The 24,498-nt window shown below is 36.3% G+C and overlaps 1 protein-coding gene and 1 pseudogene across 3 annotated transcripts in view; one reads left to right on the forward strand and one right to left on the reverse strand.

Moving 5' to 3' along the window:
• Positions 1-24,498, forward strand: part of PZP (PZP alpha-2-macroglobulin like) — a 42,423-nt gene that overhangs the window by 848 nt on the left and 17,077 nt on the right. For all 3 annotated transcript variants that reach the window (XM_029953283.1, XM_029953281.1, XM_029953282.1), the window contains exons 2-11: positions 7,820-7,931; positions 8,265-8,379; positions 8,530-8,639; positions 9,717-9,878; positions 11,249-11,476; positions 11,729-11,792; positions 14,675-14,817; positions 15,335-15,484; positions 20,310-20,474; positions 20,870-20,972. In XM_029953283.1, coding sequence (XP_029809143.1) covers positions 7,863-7,931; positions 8,265-8,379; positions 8,530-8,639; positions 9,717-9,878; positions 11,249-11,476; positions 11,729-11,792; positions 14,675-14,817; positions 15,335-15,484; positions 20,310-20,474; positions 20,870-20,972 — 1,309 coding nt within the window. In that variant the 5' untranslated portion in view covers positions 7,820-7,862. The remainder of the gene's footprint in view (positions 1-7,819; positions 7,932-8,264; positions 8,380-8,529; positions 8,640-9,716; positions 9,879-11,248; positions 11,477-11,728; positions 11,793-14,674; positions 14,818-15,334; positions 15,485-20,309; positions 20,475-20,869; positions 20,973-24,498) is intronic.
• The window catches only part of LOC115303497, a 2,403-nt pseudogene continuing 782 nt past the window's right edge, over positions 22,878-24,498 (reverse strand).

Here is a 24,498-nt window from a genome sequence, read left to right on the forward strand (position 1 = left end):
CATTTTTGCTTTTGTTTCCCTGGCCTCCAGAGACGTATTAAGATGTTGCTGCGGCCAAGATCAAAGAGTTTTTGCCTTATTTCTCCTCTAGGATTTTGATGGCTTCCTGTCTTACATTTAGGTCTTTCATCCATTTTGAGTACATTTTTTGTGTAGGGTGTAAGAAAGTGGTCCATGTTCATTTTTCTGCATGTTGCTGTCCAGTTCTCCCAGCACATTTGCTGAAGAAACTGTCTTTATTCCACTGGATATTCTTTCCTGCTTTGTCAAAGATGAGTTGGCCATACATTTGTGGATCCATTTCTCGTTTCTCTATTCTGTTCCATTGATTTGAGTGGCTGTTTTGTGTCAGTACCATACTGTCTTGATGATTACAGCATTGTAATATGTCTTGAAGTCTGGAATTGTAATGCTTCCAGCTTCAGTTTTCTTTTTCAAGATTGCTTTGGCTATTCAGGGTCTTTTCTGGTTCCATACAAATTTTAGGATTGTTTTTTTCTAGCTAGATCTGTGAAGAATGCTGGTGTTATTTTGATAGGGATTGCATGAATATGTAGATTGCTTTGGACAGTATTGGCATTTTAACAGTGTTTGTTCTTCCAATCCAGGAGCATGGAATATTTTTTCCTTTGTGTGTGTGTGTGTGTTCTTCAATTTTATTCATAAGCTTTCTATCATTTTCAGCATATAGATTTTTCACCTCTTTGGTTACGTTTATTCCTAGGTATCTTATGGGTTTTTGTGCAATTGTAAGGGGGATCGATTCCTTGATTTCTCTTTCTGTTGCTTCATTATTGGTGTATAAGAATGCAACCCATTTCTGTGCATTGATTTTATATCCTGCAACTTTGCTGAATTCATGGATCAGCTCTAGCAGATTTTTGGTGGAATCTTTTGGGGTTTCCATCTCATGTCATCTGTGAAAAATAAAGATTGACTTCTTCCTGGACAATTTGGATGCCTTTTATTCCTTTTTGTAGTCTGATTGCTGAGGCTAAGACTTCCAATACTATGTTGAATAACAGTGGCAAGAGTGGACATCCCTCTTGGTTCCTGATCTTAGGGGGAAAGCTCTTAGTTTTTCCCCATTGAGGATGATATTAGCGTGATCTTGAGGTATGATCTTTCTATCCCTACTTTCTTGTGTGTTTTTACCAAGAAAGGCTGCTGTTTGTCAAATGCTTTCTCTGCATCTATTGAGAGGATCATGTTCTTGTCCTTTCTTTTATTGATGTGATTTTTTTTTTTTGCAGATATTGAAACAGCCCTGCATCCCAGGTATAAATTCCACTTGCTCATGGTGAATAATTTTTTAATGTATTGTTGTATCCTGCTGGCTAGTATCTTGTTAAGGATTTTTGCATCCGTGTTCATCAGGGAAATTGCCTATAGTTCTCCTTTGTAGTGGGGTCTTTGTCTGGCTTTGGAGTCAAGGTAATGCTGGCTTCATAGAAAGAATTTGGAAGTTTTCCTTCTGTTTCTATTTTTTGAAACAGCTTCAAGAGAATAAGTGTTAACTCTTCTTTAAATGTTTAGTAGAATTCCCCTGTAAAGGCATCCGGTGCTGGACTCTTGTTTTGCGGGGAGGTTTTTTATTACTAATTTGATTTCTTTACTGGTTATGAGTCTGTTCAAATTTTCTATTTCTTCCTATTTCAGTTTTGGTAGTTCATATGTTTCTAAGAATTTGTCCATTTCTTCCAGATGTCCAATTTATTGGCATATAATTGTTCATGATATTGTCTTATTATTGTTTATATTTCTGCAGTGTTGGTTGTGATCTCTCTTCTTACATTCTTGATTTTATTTATTTGGGTCCTTTCCTTTTTCTTTTTGGTCAAACTGGCTAGGGATTTATAATTTTTCTTAATTCTTTCAAAGAACAGCTCCTAGTTTCATTGATATGTTCTACTATTTTTTGGATTTTAATAGCATTGCTTTCTGCTCTAATCTTTATTATTTCCTGTCTTCTGCTGGTCTTGGGTTTTATTTGCTGTTCTTTTTCCAGCTCTTTGAGGTGTAATGTTTTGTATCTGAGACCTTTTTTCCTTATTTGCTATATACTTCCTTCTTATGACTGCCTTTGCTGCATCCCAGAGCTTTTGGGCTGTCGTGTTATCATTTTCATTGGCTTCCATGTACTTTTTTTCTTGAAACTTTAAATGTTTATTAAGGTTAGCATGCTTACAATAAAGTATAAAAATCTTAAACGTATAGTTCAACAAATTTTTATCCACAGATACACAAATATGTGTATATTTAATCCAGATTAATATATAGAATATTTCCAGATTCCAGAAGGTACTCTCATGCTCCTTCACAATCAACATCCCCATCACACCCTTGTTGCCCCCTAAGTTAGCACTAGTCTGTTGTCTCTTCTTAAACTGTGTATCATCGTCATTTAAATGTCTGCTGCCTGTGTTTGAATTTCATATAAATGGAAACATATAGTATATGCTTTTTTGGAACCAGCACCATTTGAAGACACCATAATTTCCCCCATTGTACCATTGTCTTCCTCTATGAAACACACACACACACACACACATGCACGCACACAAAGTTGTGTATGTGTGAGCCTGTTTTTGGACTTTGTATTTAGTTCTGCTGGTCAACATGTCAACCTTTGCATTAATATCACACTGTCTTTATAATAGATCCTGGTGTCCAGAAGGATGAAGTAAGATCCATTTTTCTTCTCGTCTACTCTAGGAACCTACAGTTTGTTTCTAGATTCTATTTTGTTTCATTCTATTTGTCTATCTTTGCACTGTTTTAATTCTTGTAGATTTAGAGTATGTGTTAATATCTGGCAGAGCAAAACCTACAGTTTCCTCTTCCTCAAGATTATTTTGGCTGTTTTGCCCCCTGCATTTTTATATAAATGTTAGATTCAGCTTGTCAATTTCCACTATTAAAGTGTCCAGCCCTGTTCCAAGATGGAGTTGCTCCTGCTGAGCTCCACAGAACTGCCCTGAGTGTCTCTCCTTGACTCTCCCAGAACAGGAAGGCCTTGGCCAACCAGGTAGTATGTGCCCACTCAGCACAAGTTTTCTGATCCAGATCCAAGACTTCCCTTTTCTCCATACAAGGAAAAGAACCCCACTTTAACCAATCAGTAAATGCCCAGTATAATTTCCTTTTGCACCAGATTTAAAAAAAATAAGTGTAGAAAAAAAAAGTCTTTTGCTCACTTTTGTCTATACAAAGGTCTCTCCCCTTGTAAGGCTCTTCAGAGCACCTCTCCATGGCTGGAGTGGATACTACCCATGTCATGAATTATTGAATAAAAGCCTATTAGTAAATCATCTGTGGGAAGTTTTCTTTTAATACTACCCAATAAGATCTTTTAAATTTCCTCTTTAATGTCTTGGTTATCCCATTCATTTTTTAGTAGGATGTTCCTTAGTCTCCAACTATTTGTTATCTTTCTAAATTTTTTTCTTGTGGTTGATTTTGAGTTTCATAGCATTGTGGTCTGAAAATATGCATGGTATGATCTTGATCCTTTTGTACTTGTTGAGGGCTGATTTGTGTCTCAGTATGTGATTTATTCTGAAGAATGTTCCATGTGCACTGGAGGAGAATGTGTATTTCACTACTTTAGGGTGAAATATTCTGAATATATCTGTTAAGTCCATCTGATCCAGTGTGTCATTCAAAGCCATTATTTCCTTGTAGATTTTCTATTTAGATGTCCATTGCTATAACTGGGGTGTTGAAATTCCCTACTATTGTGGTATTATTAATGAGTTTCTTTATGTTTGTGATTAATTGGTTTATATAATTGGGTCCTCTCATGTTTAGCATAAATGCTTATAATTGTTAAGTTTTCTTGATGGATAGACCCTTTAATTATAACATAATTAAATATAACTTCATCTCTGGCTACAGTCTTTATTTTAAAATCTACATTATCTGATAGAAGTATGGCTACTCTGGCTTTCTTTTGGCAACCATTAGCATGATAGATGGTTCTCCATCTCCTTATTTTCAATGTGAAGTTGTCTTTAGGTCTCTTGCAAACAGAAACAGGGTCTTACTTTCTTATCCATTCTGTTACCCTATGTCTTTTGCTTGTAGACCATTGATGTTTAGAGTGAGTACTGAAAGACTCTAGTCTTTGTTGCTTTTGGTATTTTTGGATTTTTTCCCATCTTTTCTCCCTTCAGAGAGTCCCCCTTAAAATTTCTTGCAGGGCTGGTTTAGTGGTCATGAATTCCTTTAATTTTTGTTTATCTGGAAAACTTTATTTCTCCTTCTATTTTGAATGACAGTGTTGCCAGATAGAAACTTATTAGCTGCAGATTTTTCCAATTCAGTGCATTGAATATATCCTGCCACTCCTTTCTGACCTGCCAAGTTTCCGTGAACAGGTCTGCTGTAAACCTGATCTGTCTTTCCTTGTAGGTTAAAGACTTTTTCCCCTTGCTGCTTTCATGATTCTTTCCTTGCCTGAGTATTTTGTGAATTTGACTATGATATGCCTTGTTGATGGTTGGTTTTTGTTGAATCTAGTGGGAGTCCTCTGTGCTTCCTGAATTAGGCATCTGTGTCTTTCCCCAGGTTGGAAAGTTTTCTGCTGTGATATGCTTGCATAAATTTTCTGCCTCCTTTTCTCTCTCTTCATCTTCTGGGACCTCTATGATTCTGATAGCATTCCTTTTTAATGAGTCACCAAGTTCTCTAATTTGTATTTCATGCTCTTTTGCCTTAGTGTCCCTCTTTTTTTCTGCTTCATTTTCTCTGTAAGTTTTTCCTCTATACTGCTGATTCACTGCTCTGTCTCATACATCCTTGCCACCATGGGATCCATTCGAGATTGCAGATCAGTTTTAGCATTTTTTATTTCATCCTGACTAGGTTTTACTTCTTTTATCTCTGCAGAAAGGGATTCTAATCTATTTTCAACTGTAGCTAGTATTGTTATTATCGTGATTCTAAATTTTGGTTCAGAGGTCTTACTTGTGTCTGTGTTGATTAAGACCCTGGCTGTCATTTGTTTCTGTTTCTTCTTTTGGGATGAATTCCTTCATTTCATCATTTTGGAGGAAGAGAAGAAATTAATAAAGTAAAACAAAATTAAAATTAAAAACTTAAAAACAAAACAAAGATGCTAGACCTTAGGCATGTTTTAATCTGGTTGTTGAAAGAAGCTTGATAGATTAGAGGGGAAAGGGAAATATAAGAAAAGAGAAAAGGAAAAAATTGTTTGAAAATTTGAAGAAATGAATACAATAAAATAGAATAAAATGAAATGATGAAATTAAAATAGAATTTTAGACATTTACAAGAATTAAAAAATATAGTGGGGAAAAAAGAGAAAAATATTTTTAATAAAAATGGAAAGTAAAAATAGATTCTTTTTCTGTATTCAAGCAGAAGAAAAAATGAGTTAAAGAACTAGCAAACAGAATGATGTATGATTGAAATTACATCTGGTTTCTGGTAGAAATCACACTATGAAGCACTTTATAGTACCTAAATTAAGCAGGTGGAAAGACTTGTGTTTGTCAAGAGCGCTATTGGCCCAGCTGGGTGGGACTTAGTGTAAAGGCTCCATTCTCCACTAGATGGCGCCATTTAGCTTACTGAGTTGGAATTCTGTGGCACACATAGGTGTGTATGTCCATGCGCCGGAGGGGTGAAAATGTCATCAACCTGCTACCCAGTCTTTAGGATCAGAACTCTGTGCTCCCCACAACTGGGAATTAAGCACACCCTCCTTTGTCTCCAGCTTCCCTCCACTATCCACTTCTACACTGTCTGTGACCAAGCCATCAGGCTACTAGGCGGTGCCACCGTCTTGAGTTTTATCTCAGATTCGACTGTGTTTCCCAACTCTTCACTTCTGAGGAACTGTGGCTTTGACCCATTCTGATCCTCTGGGGGAGGGTCTCACTGAGCAATGGCTGATTGCCCACCTTCCCCCAGGAATGGTTGCAGGACCCTGCTGCTGCTGATGCCCAGACCCTGCAGCTGCGTACCAACCTGTCCCAAAAAAAGTTCATGCAATCTTTTAGCAACAGCATTTCAAGGATTATGAAAAATCACAACACACATCTGGTGCCACATGTCCCCCTTAAGGTCCTTGTTTCAGACCTTTGCCTGTGGGGTGGCTGCACAGCCTCTACCAAATGTTCTTCCAGCAGGGGACCTGCCTCTCACGGTATGGCTTCAGGACCTCTCAGACTTCACTCTCTGCTCCTGGGCATTGCCCTTCCCACCAGACCACCACCAGATATCATACAGAGTTTCAGACTCTCTGCTCTCCCTGTTTATAGAATCTTAATGGAATTAAACCATCTCTTTTCTCCTTTCTCCTTTCTCACTTTTTTGTTAGTCAGTGTGGCTGTTTCCAATTTTCCACTTTCTCTCCAGCTGCTTTTTGGGGGGGGGGGAGGGTCATTTTCCAGTACTCTCCCCACTTCTCCATTCTCTCTCTATAAGCAAAAACAGCTCCCTGCTCTCTGCAGCTTCTCTCTCCCCCAGCTCACCTCTCTGTGTTGAATACCTCACAAGATTGTTGTGTTAATCCTCAAATCAGTTTTCTAGTGTACATGCAAGATGGTTTGGTGTTGATCTGGCTGCATTTGATAAGAGACGCAAAAAAACTTCCACGCTATTCTGCCATGTTGGCCCCTCCCCTAAAGTATCTTTCATAGGTCCTCTTAGTGCAGTGTAAGAACAAATTTTTAAAACCTGACATACTTTCTAATTTTATTTTGTTAGAAACTTCCATGCTGTTTTCTATAGTCTCTGGACCGTTTTACATTTCCATCAACAATGTGCAAGGGCTCCAATTTCTTATTATGACCAGTGCAACAAATCTTTCTTCTTATATTTTTGACAAAAACTTCATACTTTCAGGTCTTACATTTAAGTCTTTAATCTATTTTCAGTTAATCTTTGTGTATAGTGAACACTCCATGATTGTTTGGATTTTTCAGAGCTCTCTCTTCTCCCGCTTTCTCTCTGTGTGTATATGCATGCATATTATGGTATTAGGTTTATTTCTATTATTTGTTTATTTTGATTCTCTTATTTTTATTCTATTTATTATCTAAGTTTCCTCAGTTGGTATAAACAACAAGCTTTGATTTTATAATGACATTAAAAAGAATGAGGGGCATCTAGGTGGCAATTTGGCTAAGTGTCCGACTTCAGCACAGGTCATGATCCCACAGTTTGTGAGTTCAAGCCCCGCATCGGGCTATGTACTAACAGCTCAGAGCCTGGAGCCTGCTTCGGATTCTGTGTCTTCCCCTCTCTCTGCCCCTCCCCTACTCATGCTCTGTCTCTCCTTCAAAAATAAAAAAATAAAAAATAAAAAAGTAAAAAGTAAAAAAAAATGACAAAATAAATAGGCTAAAATGAATAAATTTTTTATAAATGTTTATTTATTTTGAGAGAGAGAGTGTGCAAGGGGAGGGGCAGAGAAGAGAGTGAAAGAGAGAATCCAAGGCAGACTCTTTACTTAGCACAGATCCCAGTACAAGGTTTAGTCTCACAGCTGGGAGATCATGACCTGAGCTGATATCAAGAATTGAACACAATCAACTGAGCCACCCAGGTGCCCAAAGGAAGAAAAATTTTAAATCCTGAAGGAAACTTGATTGTACTTTGCAACAAAGTTTAAGATACCTTAATGAGTAGTAGATAAAGATATTTTCCAGACATATTTCAACTTGATATAATCCCCAAATGTTAAAGAAGCACAAGGAACTACAAAGAGTATGTGTTTAATCTGGGGTGGGTGATGTAGTGGAAAATGTAGATACCTTCCTCAGTTTCCGATTTATTTCTTACATGACAGATACACCTATGGGAAACCTGTCCCAGGACTTGCAACTGTGAGCATGTGCAGAAAATTACTTCATCATTTTAATTGTCAAAAGAAAGAGTTCTGTGAGAAATTCAGTCAACAGGTTAGTCTACAGTGTTCTCTCTAGGCACTATCATTTTGAGAACCATTGAGCTACCCTATTTTACTAACTAGAAAGAGGACATTGGAGGAAGCTTATCCCAATATACTCCCCCCCACACACACAAAAAAAACCCGAAAGAATTTCTATTCTTAGTCAATAATATTCTCATTTGGTAACTAACCCTTAGAGAGCGGATGTGAATATTAAAAGTCAATGACCATGTTTAACCCAAAAAAGTTGTATCAGTATCAGAAAGAAAATAATAGATTTAGTTTTAATCAGTATGGTCTTAATCAATATGGCATTGATCGATTTTTTTTTAATTTCTCTCAGCTCAACAACAATGGCTGTATCACCCAACGAGTAAACACAAATGTGCTCCAGATTAAAAATATGGGTTTTGAAATGAAACTTAGAGTGGAAGCCAAGATCAGAGAAGAGGGAACAGGTTTGAACTCTAAATTAAAATAGGGAGGGTAACCATAAACATTCGTTTGTTTTCCATAACAAAATAACGGTCATAAAGAAGGTGGAGGGACATGAATTTTAGGACTAAAGTAACTTCCAAGAATACTTACTCTTCTCTACATGTTTTTAGGTGTAGTACTTACTGGAAATGGGACCAGTGAAATCACAAATACTGTAACCAGACTCAGGTTTGTGAAAGTGGATTCACACTTTAGACGAGGAATCCCCTTCTTCGGACAGGTAAAGTATACTGCATTTCACAAATAATGAAGTGTCCAGTTGTATCTACCTTCAGGGCATGATGATGTAGCCTACATCTAGCTAGCAATATCAACTAGACCCAAAACATGAAACCAAGAAAAAAGACATTCCTTTGTAAATGTCACTGATAAAATGTACAAACCCATAAGATAGTATTTTGAGAATCAAAGGTATTATTTCTTTTTAGAACATGTAAATAATGAAGATAGTTAATGTGATATGAATTAGTTACTATGTCAAACCTTCTCTTCCAACTCTCACAATAAATATATTTCTGCCATTATCCAGTCAGCTTCATAATTTTAAAAGAATTTCTCACAAATCATTCTCAATTTATGGGCGCCAGTATTCTCATTTATATCTGTGGTTCTATTTAGAAAAACATGGATAAGTGGTTTTCTTTTTAGACGTAAGACCTATAATAGTGTACATTCATGGCCATTATTATTAAATTATTCTCATGCATAAGGTATAGATTTTAATTTTAAGAAATAATTTTAGGGGTGCCTAGGTGGCTCAATCAGTTAAGCATCTGGCTTCGGCTCAGGTCATGATCTCACGGTTCATGGGTTCAAGCCCCGCGTAGGGCTCTGTGCTGACAGCTAGCTCAGAACCTGGAGCCTATCTTCGGATTCTGTGTCTCCCTCTCTCTCTGACCCTTTCCTGCTCATGCTGTCTTTCTCTCTCTTTCAAAAATAAATAAAAACATTTTTTAAAAAAGAAATAATTTTATCCTTTTTATAATTACTTATAATTATTTACCCATTTTATAATAATTTATTTTAAATTATTTATAATTCTTCTCAAAAAGAAACACTTCATGTGGGGCTGCTTATGTGATTTGTTTCAGGAGGATCCAAAAAAGAGTAAAAAGGTGAAAGAAATAGGAATACAAATGAAAAAATTTTTGATTTTGTAGTAAATATGGAAGGATTGTTGTAGAGGTTTGCTTTTGCTTCTTCTTTCAGTTATGGCAGCCAACAAATTTGTCCCTATGAGTTCTGTCTTCTCTGAGTATTAATCCACAGAACTTACCAAGTACTTTTTCTTCTTTAGGTGCTTCTGGTGGATGGGAAAGATGTACCCATCCCCAATAAACTTATCTTTATCTCTGCAAGTGAAGCCAATTATCTTTACAATGCAACTACCAATGAACAGGGTCTTGTACAGTTTTCAATCAATACTACTAATATCTTGGCCAACAAAATTTCTGTTGTGGTAAGTATGAAAGAAAAAACCCCTGGAGGACAAAAAGAAACCTTAGTACCATTATTTATTCATAAATGAAGAAGCATACATACTGTATTCAAGAGATAGAAATAAGAAGCTGTCCAACTTAGGGATAAACTTGGGAATTAAAATTTTCATTAAAAATAACAAAGCCATTAGCAGAGATACTGTAGAAGTGTCTGATCATTTCATTAGCATTATCTTTAAAATTGTATGAACTATGTAAAAAAATTCATGTGGTCCTGAACAATATCAGTTCTTTAATAGGTAAGTAATTAATGTAATTTGTTTTATGTTGGTTTTTTTCTATGTCTACTCAAATAACTTTAAAAGTGATTTGAACCTCCACACATTCTTAGTATATATTGTCTAATGATGATTATCAAAAATTTCTATAATTGAAAAGATTTTACTCTTGTAATCTCAAGCAAAGAAATGGTAAAAAGATAATGATTTATTGATTCTAGCTTAGATAAATAGCATTTAAATTATTTCCATTTCCCAATGTTCACATATTAATTCAATTTAAATATGGAATGATGCTTTATATTTTGTATGTGATAGAGATCTGCTCTTCCTTAGAATTGAAAAGATGAATAAAGTGCCCCTATATTTGAAATTCTATAATCATAAAGTTAACAGAGCCATAAATTATTAGTATGATATATTTCAGAGCAATAATTAAAAATATAGGAACCTTATTATGATAGCAAATAGGTGCGCAAAATACACTTACTAAATTCAGAAAAAGGAAGTATATGTACTCACAAAATATCTAAGGGGCAACCACTACAGGGTAAATAAATGGAATTATCTGCTAAACAACATTTGCAAGGTTGAAAGGTCCAAAAGCTACAAGGTCTTAAATATCCAAAGTCATAATAATGATAAGACCAATAGATGATAATTTGCTGGGATTATTTACAAACACTTTTGAAGCCCTTACAGTTATAAAATATTACATGAATATATACAACATAGTTTCAATTAAACCAACTTACAAGAGACTTCTATTACCTAAAGATTTCCTTTTTTGCTCCTTAAGATTATTTGCCATTCTCACTGGGACATCACTGTTCCTCTGGCTTTGAGCTGCAGAAGAAAGGATAGATCAGTGATGATTTGGCAAAATCAGGGCAAAGGGGATTTATTTGTAAATATTTCCTTTTAATCTCTGCAATTTGAGAAGCTGATAATTCATTTATTTGGTGGTGAACAGGGATGAGGACAATGCATTGTATATGTGAGAAGAGACGATACAAAATTTTAACTAAAAAAAATTTTTTTTAACTATTCATTTTTGTAGGAAGCTAAAGTGAAGAGTATCAAGACAATATTCTGTTTTTCTGTTTTATCAGGCCTTCCATGAGCAAAATAACTTTTGTCTGAACTATGTATGGGTAAGAGAAGAACACCAGGGTGCTGAACACATTGCAAGGCACGCTTTCTCCTTAAGTGGGAATTATGTTCATCTGGAGCCTATGGCCGGTACACTGCCCTGTGGCCAAACTCAGATTATCAAGGCATACTATATACTCAATGGGCAGGCCATGGGAGAACCAAAAGAGCTCATTTTCTATTACCTGGTAAGAATAAGCCTACACAATATATTTGGAGTTCATCAGTAGAAAAAAGTGGTGGAAGATCCAGGAATGTAAAAATTGCTGGGGCACTACCATCTTGTTTTCTTATCCATGTTCCCTTTGATTCTTTGATTTTCAGGCAGTTGATTCTCTCTAACAGAGATTCAAGAATCAAAGGCAGGTCATGTGGGGAGTAAGATGTTGAGAAGTGTGTTAGGCTCAAAAGGTTGTTTTTGTGTTGGTTTTTCATTTCAGTTCATGGCTAAGGGAAACATCATCAGATCAGGAACACATGCTGTGCCTGTAGAGCCAGGAGAGAGTGAGTATCCTCCAATCCACACCCCACACCCATCCCTTTCCCAACACAGCCAGCGACACTTCACAAATGGGGAAATTATTCCCATTATCCCTGTGTAATAGGACACAAAAGAAACTAAAGATTCTCCTTATGACTCTACCATTTTTTTATTCAATCAACAGATAAAATCTGATAACCTACTATGTGTCAGGCACTCTATTGTTACACTTTTTTTCTGCTCCAACTTGTCTCATTCATCTGGCATTTAAATTCCAAACTTTTGAAAATCTAAGCTTTCTTCTGTTTTTTAACCCCAACAATAAATGTGTATTGGCTGCCTTTAATCTTAGTATTGTAGAAGAAAGAGCTAAGCATCATGGAGAATGGGGAGGAAAATGCTGATAGATTTTTTTTTTTCTCCTGGGGAAGGCTCACTCCCTTCAGCACTTAATGAGGATGCATACAGTGAAACTGGGAACCTCACATAGGAATTTGAGTGCACTTTATTAATAAGTTGTGGGAAAGGAAACCAGGATTATTTTCCATTCTAATTAAACTACATCAACATTTAAATTACTGAAAAAGAAAAGCCCATGAGCATGCTTGTAAATGTAAATTTCACCAAACTCCACCCCAGAGCTAAACTTAACAATGCTTGAAATTATGAGGTTTTAAATAATTTCCTTCCCTATCAAGCTGGAAAAATAAAACATTAGTTATATTTCTCTTTCTCCATATTGAAACAATATTGGGGAAAGTTTAATTTAAAAGAAATTAGTAATTAGTACTCTCACTAATTAAAACTTATTTGGGGGGCACCCAGGTGGCTCAGTCAGTTAAGCATTCAACTCTTGATTTCAGCTCAGGTAGCCATCTCACAGTTTGTGAAATAGAGCACCCCCCATCCCCCTGGCCATCGGGCTCTGAGCTAACAGAGGCTACTTGGGATTCTCTCTCTCTCTCTCTCTCTCTGCCCCTCCCTTGTTCACACTCCCTCTCAAAATAAATAAATAAGCATTTTTTAAAAATTGTTTGAATTAAACATTGAAGAGTGCTGCCAACTTTGAATATCATTTATCCTGACTTTTATATAGATACATTTTGATATACAGAATGGCCCCCACTGTGTGATTATTTCCCTTCTTTGCATCTTTTTGCCTCTTTTTCTATTTTCCTATAATACTACAATGTATAACCATCTATAGAAATAGATGCGTGTCTTAAAACTTTATGTGCTTATCTGATTTTTTTCTTTCTTGACATTTTAATTTGTGCATCATTCAGAAAAGGAAGAATCTCTACATAGTAATATAAGGAAGAGCTTATTAATTATTTACTCCATGAAGACATCACAAAAATGTGATTAAAGTAATTCAGCCAATAATTGAAATGAATTTCTTTATATAATCAAGTGAATTCACAAGTATTTATAATAATATTATTTTAACTGCACATTGTGATGTTATTAATTACCAATTTGTTCTTCATAAAGACATACTGAAAATCCTTGACTCTATTAGATAAAAGAACGAACTCTCTTCATAATTTGTCTACATTTGTCTAAATTCAACCTTTTCATTGCTTATGTTTGGCTTCCTTATGTCATTCATTTCTTATACTATTCTGCAGTTTTAATATCAGGATGCGAATTAACTAATTTCAGAACAATTTCTGAGTCTCTTAAGTGCAGAATTCAAATGTTCAGTGACAAAGCCTTCACAAAGTTTATTACTTAAAGGTTACTTTCCTTCTAAAACTCTCTGAAAAAGAATATCTGCCATAACTTCTTTTTCTGTTTTTGTGATATTTCAACCTACTCTTACCTACTACAGTTCGCTCCAGACACAGCATTACAAGGGTTTAAATTACCCTCCTTTCCCAGAAAAACGTGTTTCCTTTTTAGGGTCTAAGTTAAAACTGGATCCCTCCAATGAGACAATAATACCAATGCCATGACACTGCCTTGGTCATTCTGAAGGACTGAGAGGGAAAGGAAATGACTTGTTCAATGGGCATAGCATTTCAGATTTCCAACATGAAAAAGTTCCGGAGATTTGTTTCACAACAATGTGAATATACTTAATACTCCTGAACTGTACACTTTAAAATGGTTAACATGGTGAATTTTATGTTATGTGTGTTTTTACCACAACAAAGAAGATATATAATTGGGGGGAGGGAAGTAAGCTTTATAGTTATATCTTACACATTATAGTTCTATATTTAAACTAAGAATCACCTCTGGCCTGAAATGGTTTCTAAATGAAATGGTTTCCATTCATCCTATAGATATGTGATATATATACTCATTATATATATGACATTATAATAAATTACTTATTATATAATTTTTAAAAGTTCTTTTAATGTTTGTTTACTTATTTAGGAAGAAAGATAGAGATAGTTCAAGCAGGGTGTGTGGGGCAGTGAGAGGGAGACAAAATCCCAAGCAAGCTCCATGCTGTCACCACAGAGCCTGACATGGGGCTCAATCTCAACAACTGTGAGATCATGACCTGAGCTGAAATCAAGAGTCAGACACTTAACTGACTGAGCCACCCAGGTGTCCTCCTTATTCTATAATTTTTAACAGAACCCAGCAGACTTTATAAAATATTTTTGTATACATATATATGTAGAAAACCTTAGAGCTATTCTGAGTTAAGTTGCTTTCAGCCTTAGTTAAGTGTAGAATCAGACACAAACATGAGTGTAAGGAACTTTTACTTATTCTACAATTGAAGTTGTAAAGGGGTATATTAGCCTATTAATTTCACCAAATAATTAGAAGGGCATTAAGGAGACCATGCCATTGAATGAGTAGGCACAGTTCTAAACTGGGTAAGATCTAGCCGTAGTGCTCTGACCCATGGCCATCTTGTCTCAATTTCTCCATGTCCCAGGGAAAGGGAGTTTTTCCTTATCTTTCCTTGTGGAGTCGGACATTGCTCCCATTGCTCGATTGTTCATCTTTACTATTTTGCCGGACGGAGAAACCATTGGAGATTCAGAGAGTTTTGAGATTGAAAATTGTCTAGCCAACAAGGTAAGTATCATCAGCATAAAATTACAACACAAATAAACAGAACTATAGGTATCTCCATTTACCTCAGAGAAAACTGAGTCCAGAAAATTAAATGTTGAATACAGGATCCCAGGAAGTTAATGGCACTGCCAAATCTCGAGGTATCTAGTACAACACTTTTCCAATTATGCCAAGTTGCTACCAAATTGCTACTACATAGCTAAAACATAGTTCAATCTTGTGTCCATGGTACTCTATCCACTAATTCAATTACATGAGGTATGTAAGATGTTAAGACTCAAAAGTTCCAAAAACCTTAAGGACAAATACCAAGAATCACATTATAATGGGTCAGAGGTGAAGATGGGCCTCTGAATATCAAACAAGCTATTTATGCTTTATCAACCTTATCAACAACAAAGGGAAGATGGGAAAATAGGTTCCTGACCTGATGTAAAGTTGACTTGGGAAATGTGGGTGATGGCAGGATCCCAAATGTCAAGGAAGTGCTGACTGACTTTTCCTTCTATTCTCGCAGGTGGACTTAAGCTTTCGTCCAGCACAAAGTCTACCAGCCTCACATGCCCACCTGCGACTCTCAGCTTCTCCTCAGTCCCTCTGCGCCCTCCATGCTGTGGACCAAAGTGTGGTGCTGGTGAGGCCTGAGGCTGAGCTGTCCCCAGCCTCGGTGAGTTACTGGCAGCCTAGTGGGTCAGGAAGGGTCACATGAGGGACCAGGGGAGGGTGGAGAGGGGAGAGGAGAAGCCCTCTTAAGAGTAAAATATAATAAAAATAGTCATCATTTGTCAAAATTTTATAATTTCTCAAGCTTTCTCACATACAAGCCCTCATGTGATCCTCCCAACATCGCAGGGAGTAAGAGACACATTTTAAGATATGAAAATGAAGATTCAGAATGGTTGAGAGACTTGTGCAACATTACCAGAAGTAAATGACACAGCTGAGATTCTGAAACTGCCTGCAAGCTTTGATCTCTTCCATGGCAAAACTTCCTTTCCTCTAGGGAATCAAATCTAAATTTCACTCATGCTTTATAATGATATTAATGAAAGCTACATTTTAAGATTCACCACTTATGTGTTGGTTATGTTTAAAAAAAGACAATAAGTTGACAAAGTATTTGACAATATGGATCCTACCTTTTAAAAAAATCATTGTTAGCCAATGCAGTATGTAAGCTTTTTAGAAAAATTGATATTTACAAGTGTAAGTCATACGCCTTCCAGCAGATCTATTTATATCTCTAGAGTTCTTGTCATCTGTGAAAATGGTAATAAGTGATTTACAGTTATTTCCAATTTTTAAAAATGACGTACTACACCTTTGTCAGCAACGATGAGTCACAGACTAACTAAAATTTTAAGTCCCGTCTTTTTTTTTTTTCCCTAGAATTGTAGTCTACAACCATACCACCCTGAATGTGCCCAATCTCATCTGATCTTAGAATTGTACTAATTCATTGTGGTAATATTGGGCATATCACATTGACTTTTATTTTTATCATCATCATCATCACTGTCTTGCAGGCCCATTATGTGCTAGGTCTGTTTTAAGAGCTGGGGAAATAGCGGTAAACAATCAGAGTCTTTGTCCCTTATAGAGCTGTCATTTTAGAGGGGCTATAATTAAAAATTGCATGTGGCTCTGAAAAATAAAAATTGGTTAATAATTAGCATTAGCAGAAAATATTTTCAAACATGCAGTTTTTGTAAATGATCATAAGGAGAGAAAAATTCAGAAACTACTTTTCTAACCTATTTAAAACTAGATTACTGGGGGCATCTCGGTGACTCAGGCAGTTGAATGACTGACTTCAGCTCAGGTCATGATCTCATGGTTCCTGAATTTGAGCCCAACGTCGGGCTCTGCTTCAGATTCTGTGTCTCACTCTCTCTCTCTGCCCTTCCCCGGCTCACACTCTGTCTCTCTCTCAAAATAAATGAATGTTTAAATAATTAAAAAAATAACTAGATTACTCATCTTTCGAAAATGCTCAGTATGATACAAGAAAAATGATATGTTACTGGAATTTGACCATTGTCAAAAAGTTATCACTGGTGAATCTTATAGCTTTAATTGCCTTATGCACAAATATTTATTTCTTTATTATTTTTTTATGCACAAATATTTAAACAGATCAATTCACTAACTTGCTAGCCTGGGATTTATTATTATTTGGCAATACTGGAGAATAAATCAGTAATATTGAAGTTTCTTTTGGTTTTGTCCTAGATTTTACTTCTCAAAATTCATTTATAGGTACTAAATTTTAAAACTGTGAGAAAACTGTATCAAGAATCCCTGTCTTGTTTCTAATCATCAGAATTAACATTCTTCAGAAGGAAGGGCATAATAAAAATTCTTTTCAACCTTAGTCTTTTATTAACAGGTCAAAATATCTCCTCATCGCATAATAATTATTATAGAAAAGACAGATTCTTCTTACTACAGTTTTCTATTTGAATCAAAAGATGGCAGGATGATGTTATCTGTAAAAAAGAGACTTATTCTCTCTAGGTGCTTTCTTTGAAGGAATGCCTTTTTTTTTTTTTTTTTATACACTCTGTATTTATGTAGTCTATTCTGAGCTATTTTTCAGCTTGTATGGAAGAACTTTAGTCTACTTTTCAATATTTTTATGTTTATCCTATTTTGTTTAGGCATATAAATTTAACAGTTGATTCAGTTGCATAACACAGCCTTAAACATTATAGAGATAAAAGGATTATGAATACTTGGAGACTTGGGCTCTTAAAGTTGTAAAAATCTTTACATCACTTACTTTGACAGTAATCTGGAAAATATTTGTTCATCCAATATAGATGCAGAATGCTCATTTATGTGACCATTTGGTTCTCCTACTCAAGAACAAAGTAAATAGAGAAGTTTAAAGAGTGTTTGGGTTAGTTATCAAGTGCTTCATAACAATGCTCCACATACGCATTAGTTGAAAACAATAAACATTTCTTGTCATATGCACTTTCTGTGGATTAGGAATCCAGAAGTGACTTATCTAGGCTAAGTGACTGGTTTGTGATCTCACCCATTAGTCAACATGGCCACATGTTACTAGGGCTTCAATCATCTGAAGACTTGACTGAAGTTGGAAGTCTACTTCTAAGATGTGCTGCTCATGCAGTTGTTGTTGGGAGGCCTCAGTTCTTCACCACACTGACTGTCCATGCATCTGCCTGAGTGTCCTCAACACATAGCAGGTGATTTCCTTCAAAGCAAGGGATCCAAGAGAGAGAAGCTAAAGCTATGCCTTATAACCTGGCCTTGGAATTTACACACTATCACTTCCATTCATTATGGGAGGAGCTATAAGAGAGCATGAATGCCAGGAGGTAGAGGTCACTGGGGACAATTTTGGAGGCAGTGTTCACAGTTTTCCATATGACTCCTGACTTATAACCTTCCCAGTTGTAAAATACACTAACTTTCCTCCCAAACCCTAGAAGTCTCATTCCCAAATAGCAACAGCCCACAGGTTGAATGAACTTCATCATTCAAATTAAGCCCAGGTATTGTTGATGTTCTTTGGGTGTAGTTCCTCAAGTACAATTCCTCTAGCTATGAAGACCTTGACCTAGAGTGTACTTAAGGCATTTACCTCCAGCATACAATGGTGGAACTGACATACTGATGCTTCTATTCAAAAGGGAAAACAAAAGCCTGTAGGAGGTTTTGGTCCATGGCAATTCTGAGATCCAGCCAAAGGCTGGAAGTCCTTTGATTAGGACTCACTCTTACTACAGTCTAGGAAATAAATATCTAAGTCCCTTGGCTCCACTCCATGGATTCTTGGGTCTTTCATTTTTGTCGTGCTTCTTATTAAAAAAAAAAAAAAAGGTGCCCTGCATTTGCAATTGTGTAGACACTGTTCTATTGAATATCAGTGGCATATATTCATTTATGTACCTATATGGTTTTTCTATCCAAGAACAAAGCTACATAGAAATAAAAGTTTAACAGATTGCAATAATTCCTACCTAAATTAGAGTATTTTTTCTTTTCTTTTTTTTTTTAAAGTTTATTTATTTAGTTTTAACCAAGAGAGAGGGAGGGGCAGAGAGAGAAGGAGAGAGAATCCCAAGCAGGCTCCATGCTGTCAGCACAGAGCCCAGTGCAGGATTCAAACTCATGAACCATGAGACCATGATCTGAACTGAAATCAAGAATTAGAGGGTGCCCTCCTACACTGTTGGTGGGAATGTAAACTGGTGCAGCCACTCTGGAAAACAGTATGGAGGTTCCTCAAAAAACATTCAATAGAACTCCCCTATGACTCAGCAATAGCACTGCTAGGGATTTATTCAAGAGATACAGAAGTGCTGACACATAGAGGCACATGTACCCCAATGTTCATAGCAGCACAGTCAACAATAGCCAAATCATGGAAAGAGCCTAAATGTCCATCACCTGATCAATGGATCAAGAAGATGTGGCATATACATACAATGGAGTATTACATAGCAATGAGAAAGAATGAAATATGACATTTGTAGCAAAGTGGATGGACCTTGAGGCTGTCATGCTAAGCAAAATAAGTCAGGCAGAGAAGGACAGAAACCATATGTTTGCACTCATAGGTCTAACAGGAGAACAGGAGAAACCTAATGGAGGACCATGGGGAAGGGAAGGGGGAAAGAGAGTTGGGGAGAGAGAGGGACGCAAAACCTGAGAGACTATTGAATACTGAAAATGAACCAAGGGTTGAAGGGGGAGGGGGAAGGGGAAAGGAGGTGGTGGTAATGGACGAGGGCACTTGTGGGGAAAAGCACTGGGTGTTATATGGAAACCAATTTGATGATAAACTATTACAGTAATGCTGAAGTAGAAAGAAAAAAAATTTTTAATTAAAAAAATAAAGTATTAAAAAAAAAAGAATTGGAGGGTGCCTGGGTGGCTTAGTTGGTTAAGCAACCAACTTCAGGTAAGGTCAAGATTTCATGGTTCATGAGTTTGAGCCCACTGTCAGGCTCTGCTCTGACAGCTCAGACCCTGGAGCTCATTTCAGATTCTGTGTCTCCCTCTCTCTCTCTCTCTCTCTCTGCCCCTTCCCAGCTCATGCTCTGTCTCTCTTTCCCTGAAAATAAATAGACATTATAAAAAAAGAATCAGGCACTTAACTGAGTCATCCAGGTACACTTAAATTTGTCAGATTATTAACTATTTATCAAACACAAAGGCAATTTAGATCTTTCTCTATTTGATCTAATTTTGTCTCTAAACACTGGCATGAATTTTTCATTAATCCTTGGTAATTTAAGTTTTATTATTCCTTGGAAACATTTTCCCAAGTAGATTTTATATCAATAGAACCACCACAACAAAAAAACTACTAAAAATAAATAAACAAAAATTTTAACTTCTCTCCAAGGTACCAAGAAAGGATTGATGATGATTATTATCACACTGCTCACAGTTCACTGGGTATTTCAAAAGAAAAACAGGTAAAAGCTCTGTCTTTGATCTCCCCTCTATTACAGGTATATAATCTGCTAACGATGAAGGATCTTACTGGTTTCCCTGAAAATTTGGACCAAAAGGAGGAAGAACACGCAAGTTGTAACCATCCTTATATCATCCATAAAGGAGCTATCTACATTCCCTTAGCAAATTATGATGAGGAAGATATGTATAACTTCCTAAAGGTAAAATCCTTATTACCTATTAGTGTACTGGCTTATGAACATTTTGATGTTAGTAAAACCATATATATGTGTATGTGTACATATATATCATTTAGAAATGTATAGTTTAGAAAATAGCCTAGCAGTTGATAAGTCAGAGACAGGGCTAGACCCAACCTCTGCCATTTCATTGAAATATTTTATTTATATTTAGCTTATTTCAAAAGACCATAAATTATAAAATCTTAATAAGCCATAAAGTATTATCATTTTACCACTCTTTTATTGAGTCTATGTATTGCCATTAAATAATATAACATTAAGGTTGTTGGGGTTACATAGGGAAGTTCTTAAGAAAAATATATTTCATATATTCTAATCAAGTTTACAAACCAATTGAGTCACCATTTTTACAGGGTATGGGATTAAAGGTGTTCACCAATTCTAAAATCCGAAAACCACCGTCATGTCCAATGATCCGCCCACCTGCAGGAGCAGAAAGGCAAATAATATATGGAGGTAAATATATCAAGATGCTTTCAACTTTGTATAACATTCAACAATATTTCTTTGCCAAAACAATGTAAAATGAGATCGATAGTGTAGCCCTATCTCCATTTTATAGATAGAGAAACCAAGATTCAGCTAAGATGTTTCTTGCTGAGATCATTTAGCTACCAGCCATTTGCCAAATGGCATAGCTAGAATTGACCAGAGTTTCTTGAAGATCACTCAGATATTTATTTTATTTTATTTTTTATTTTATTTTATTTTAAGAGAGAGAGCACAGCAGGGGAGGGGCAGAGGGAAAGAAAGGGAGAGCATCTTAAGCAGGCTCCGTGCTCATCATGGATCCTGATGCAGGGTTCAATCTCATGACAATGAGATCATGATCCGAGCTAAAATCAAGAGTCAGACACTTAACCAGCTGAGCCATCCAGGCACTCCTACATGAATCAGATATTTCAGGGCACAAAATCAGATGAAACACATGATTCTATTGTACTACAAGAAAAGAAAAGGTTTACAATGTAAGAAGAGAATAATTCTAGTTATGGGATCAGGAGACATTTTTAGAGATGCTATATTGTAAAGAATGGAAAGGAAGAGAAAAGGTGAAAAGAAACAATGTGAAGATGGCAGAAATATCTCCTGATACAAGGTCAAAAGACAAAATAAAATATCAAAGGAAGCAGCCTCTTTCTACAGCCTTCAATTTCCCATTAAAATAAATGTTCCAATCCCCAGATCTATTTATACTTGGCCCATTAACCAATCCTTTTTCCTCTCTCTCACCCATGATCCTATCTTTTCTTCCAAAATATTCTTGATGTAATGAAGATTAACATCTTCAGAGTTTTGTGTTTATGAATCAGAGATTTTATGTATCAAGTAAGTATGATAGATGACTTTATTGAAATATAACTGATATAGAACATTAAATCATTTTAAGGAATACAATGTGTTTATCTAATGCACTTATATATTGCGAAATGATTATCACTATAGCATTAACTAAAATTTCTGTCACCTCATAATTTCCATTTCTTTTTTTATTTTAAATTTTAGTTTTCATTCCAGTTAGCTAACATACAGTGTTATACTAGTTTCTTGTGTAGAATTTAGTGATTCAACACATCCATACATCACCCTGTGCCCCTCATGACAAGTGCACCCCCGAGTCCCCATCACCTATTTAACCCATCCTCTCTCCCGCCTCCCCTCTGGTTACCATCAGTTTGTTCTCTATAACTAAGAGTCTGTTGGTTTTTCCCTCTTTTCCTTATTTTTCCCTTTCCTTGTTTGCTTTGTTTCTTAAGTTCCACTCATTAGAGAAATCATATAGTATTTGTCTGTTTCTGACTGCGTTAGGAATACTATTCATCCATCAAAAAAAAATGAAATCTTGCCAATTGCAATAACATGGATGGAGCTCGAGAGTATGATGCTAAGCAAAATAAGTCAGTCTGTTTCTTTCTTATGGTTCTCACCACTTTTCAAATGGAAAAACTGAACCCAGAAAGTAACTCAAGCCATTAGGATGCCATAGCCAGTAAGATATATGAGATGGAGATTCAGATCTGGCCGTTTGACTCCAGATCCACGTTTTTTAACCTCTACACGATTCTGTCTCTCAAAGGCTGTAAGGTGAGAGCTTGCCTGGAATGTTCTAAGAGTAAGGAAAGCAGCATGGCTGGAACAGAGTGAATAAAGTAAGAGCAATTGGAGAGAGAGATCAGCGGAATAACTGAGGCCAAATTGTGTAGGGCCTTGTAGATCATTGTAAGAATTTGACTTTTTACTCTGCATGAGATGGAAAGATTTTCAGAAGTGGGGAGTGATGCGATCTAATATGTTTCTTATAAGGATCACACAATACTGAATTTAGAAGAAAATTAAGTTTTGAATTTTTATGCTTTTTTTAAAAATACTTCATTATTGCTTCATTGGATTGAGAAACCTAGAAGGCAGAGATAAACAATGCTCAGTGATAAAAGGTGAATCCCTACAACAGTGGTGAGTGCCCCCAAATGGCCTCTGCCTAGTAAAAATTAAGCGCTCTCCACGTTATCAATTCTGTTGGCATCCACATGGATATCAGGCTCCCCACACAAAGATGAAGGGACAAAGCAGCTAACTGTGGGACCAAACAACTCTTAAGCTCTGGCAATCCTTGCTTCAGACGTTCCAACTGCTCCACTTGGAATATATTTGGCTGTTCAGGCATCCAATCATATATCCTATCATAAATAAGACCATTAACTACAAACTCCTTCAATTTCTTTCTGTTTTCAGGATCGTTGGTATCATCACCCCAGCAGAATATGACTAGTCCCTTAGCTTTTGCCTCTTGAATATAGGATGGGTTTCTGAGCAGGTCTTCAGTATGTACATTTATCCCCAATAGGTTTTCAAACTGTGAAAAGTTCATTGCAATGGGCGTTGTCCGGGATCTGAGGTCCATAAGTTCAGGGTAAATATCTGATTTTCCTTGAGTCAAAAATAATATGGGGTATTTGTTCTGCTTTTGCCGAACCATTGTGCAAATATCTGCATCAAATGAAGAAAACACTATTCTCCTTTTCCCAGCATTTTCTAACACAGTTTTAAAAATTATGTCCAAAAACAGATTCATGTCAAAATACATTGATAAATTACCATCCCATATTCCATCCCTTTGTTGGCAGATCCATTTTATTTCTATGTTAAACCCTACATCTTCTGGCAAAGACTCTAAAACCATCTTTAGAGAAGGAAATGGCTGATTTTCAGAAAAAGAATTTTCTTCCTCAATCACAGATTCTTTCAGATCTTTAGATTTAAGTACAGTCACATGAGCAAGCTTTAACAACTGGAGTTGGTCAAATGTTAATTCCTTTACTGGAATTTCAAATAATTCAACTGGATCAGCATCAAATTTCTTTTTCATTGTCAAACAACAGGTGAGATCATGATACACCACAGGCACAAAATCTTTTGAAAGCTGCACATCAAATTCTACAAAGGCTGCACCATGACTAGCAGCGTTTCTTAAAGAAGCAATAGTATTTAGTAAGTTGAGCAGTTGTAGAATTCCCTGCACCACGATGTCCAACATCCAATGGTGTTCTTGGCTTCCAATAGTTAGAAAATGAAGATTTCATGTCACAGTATCCTGGTAATGGCTTAATAATTATATAGTCAACTCTGACTTTGCCCATTGTTTTTCTGGAATTCCTGCTCATGATGGAAGAGTGAGAATTCCAGCACTCTTTCCACTCTCAGCAATGGTGGACGATAAGAGATATGCTGTCCCCACGTGTCCAGGAAGGGCATCACCTTGAACCACGTGTTCACTGAGATCTTCCTCAAAAAAATCAAATATTAGTTCCAGGTTATCTGGTTCCATTGTCTGTATGCTGTACTCTGTCCAACGATCAGGCTGTAAGCCATACCCACACTCTGGCTGTGAATGCCTGCACTTGAATTCATGGTCGCTTATTAAGGAGATCTCCAGGCTGTTGGACATCTTGTGAAGAATGGTGGGAGACACCCTATCATCATC

Source organism: Suricata suricatta, chromosome 10 (genome assembly GCF_006229205.1).
Source record: "Suricata suricatta isolate VVHF042 chromosome 10, meerkat_22Aug2017_6uvM2_HiC, whole genome shotgun sequence".
NCBI classification, from domain to species: Eukaryota; Metazoa; Chordata; class Mammalia; order Carnivora; family Herpestidae; genus Suricata; species Suricata suricatta.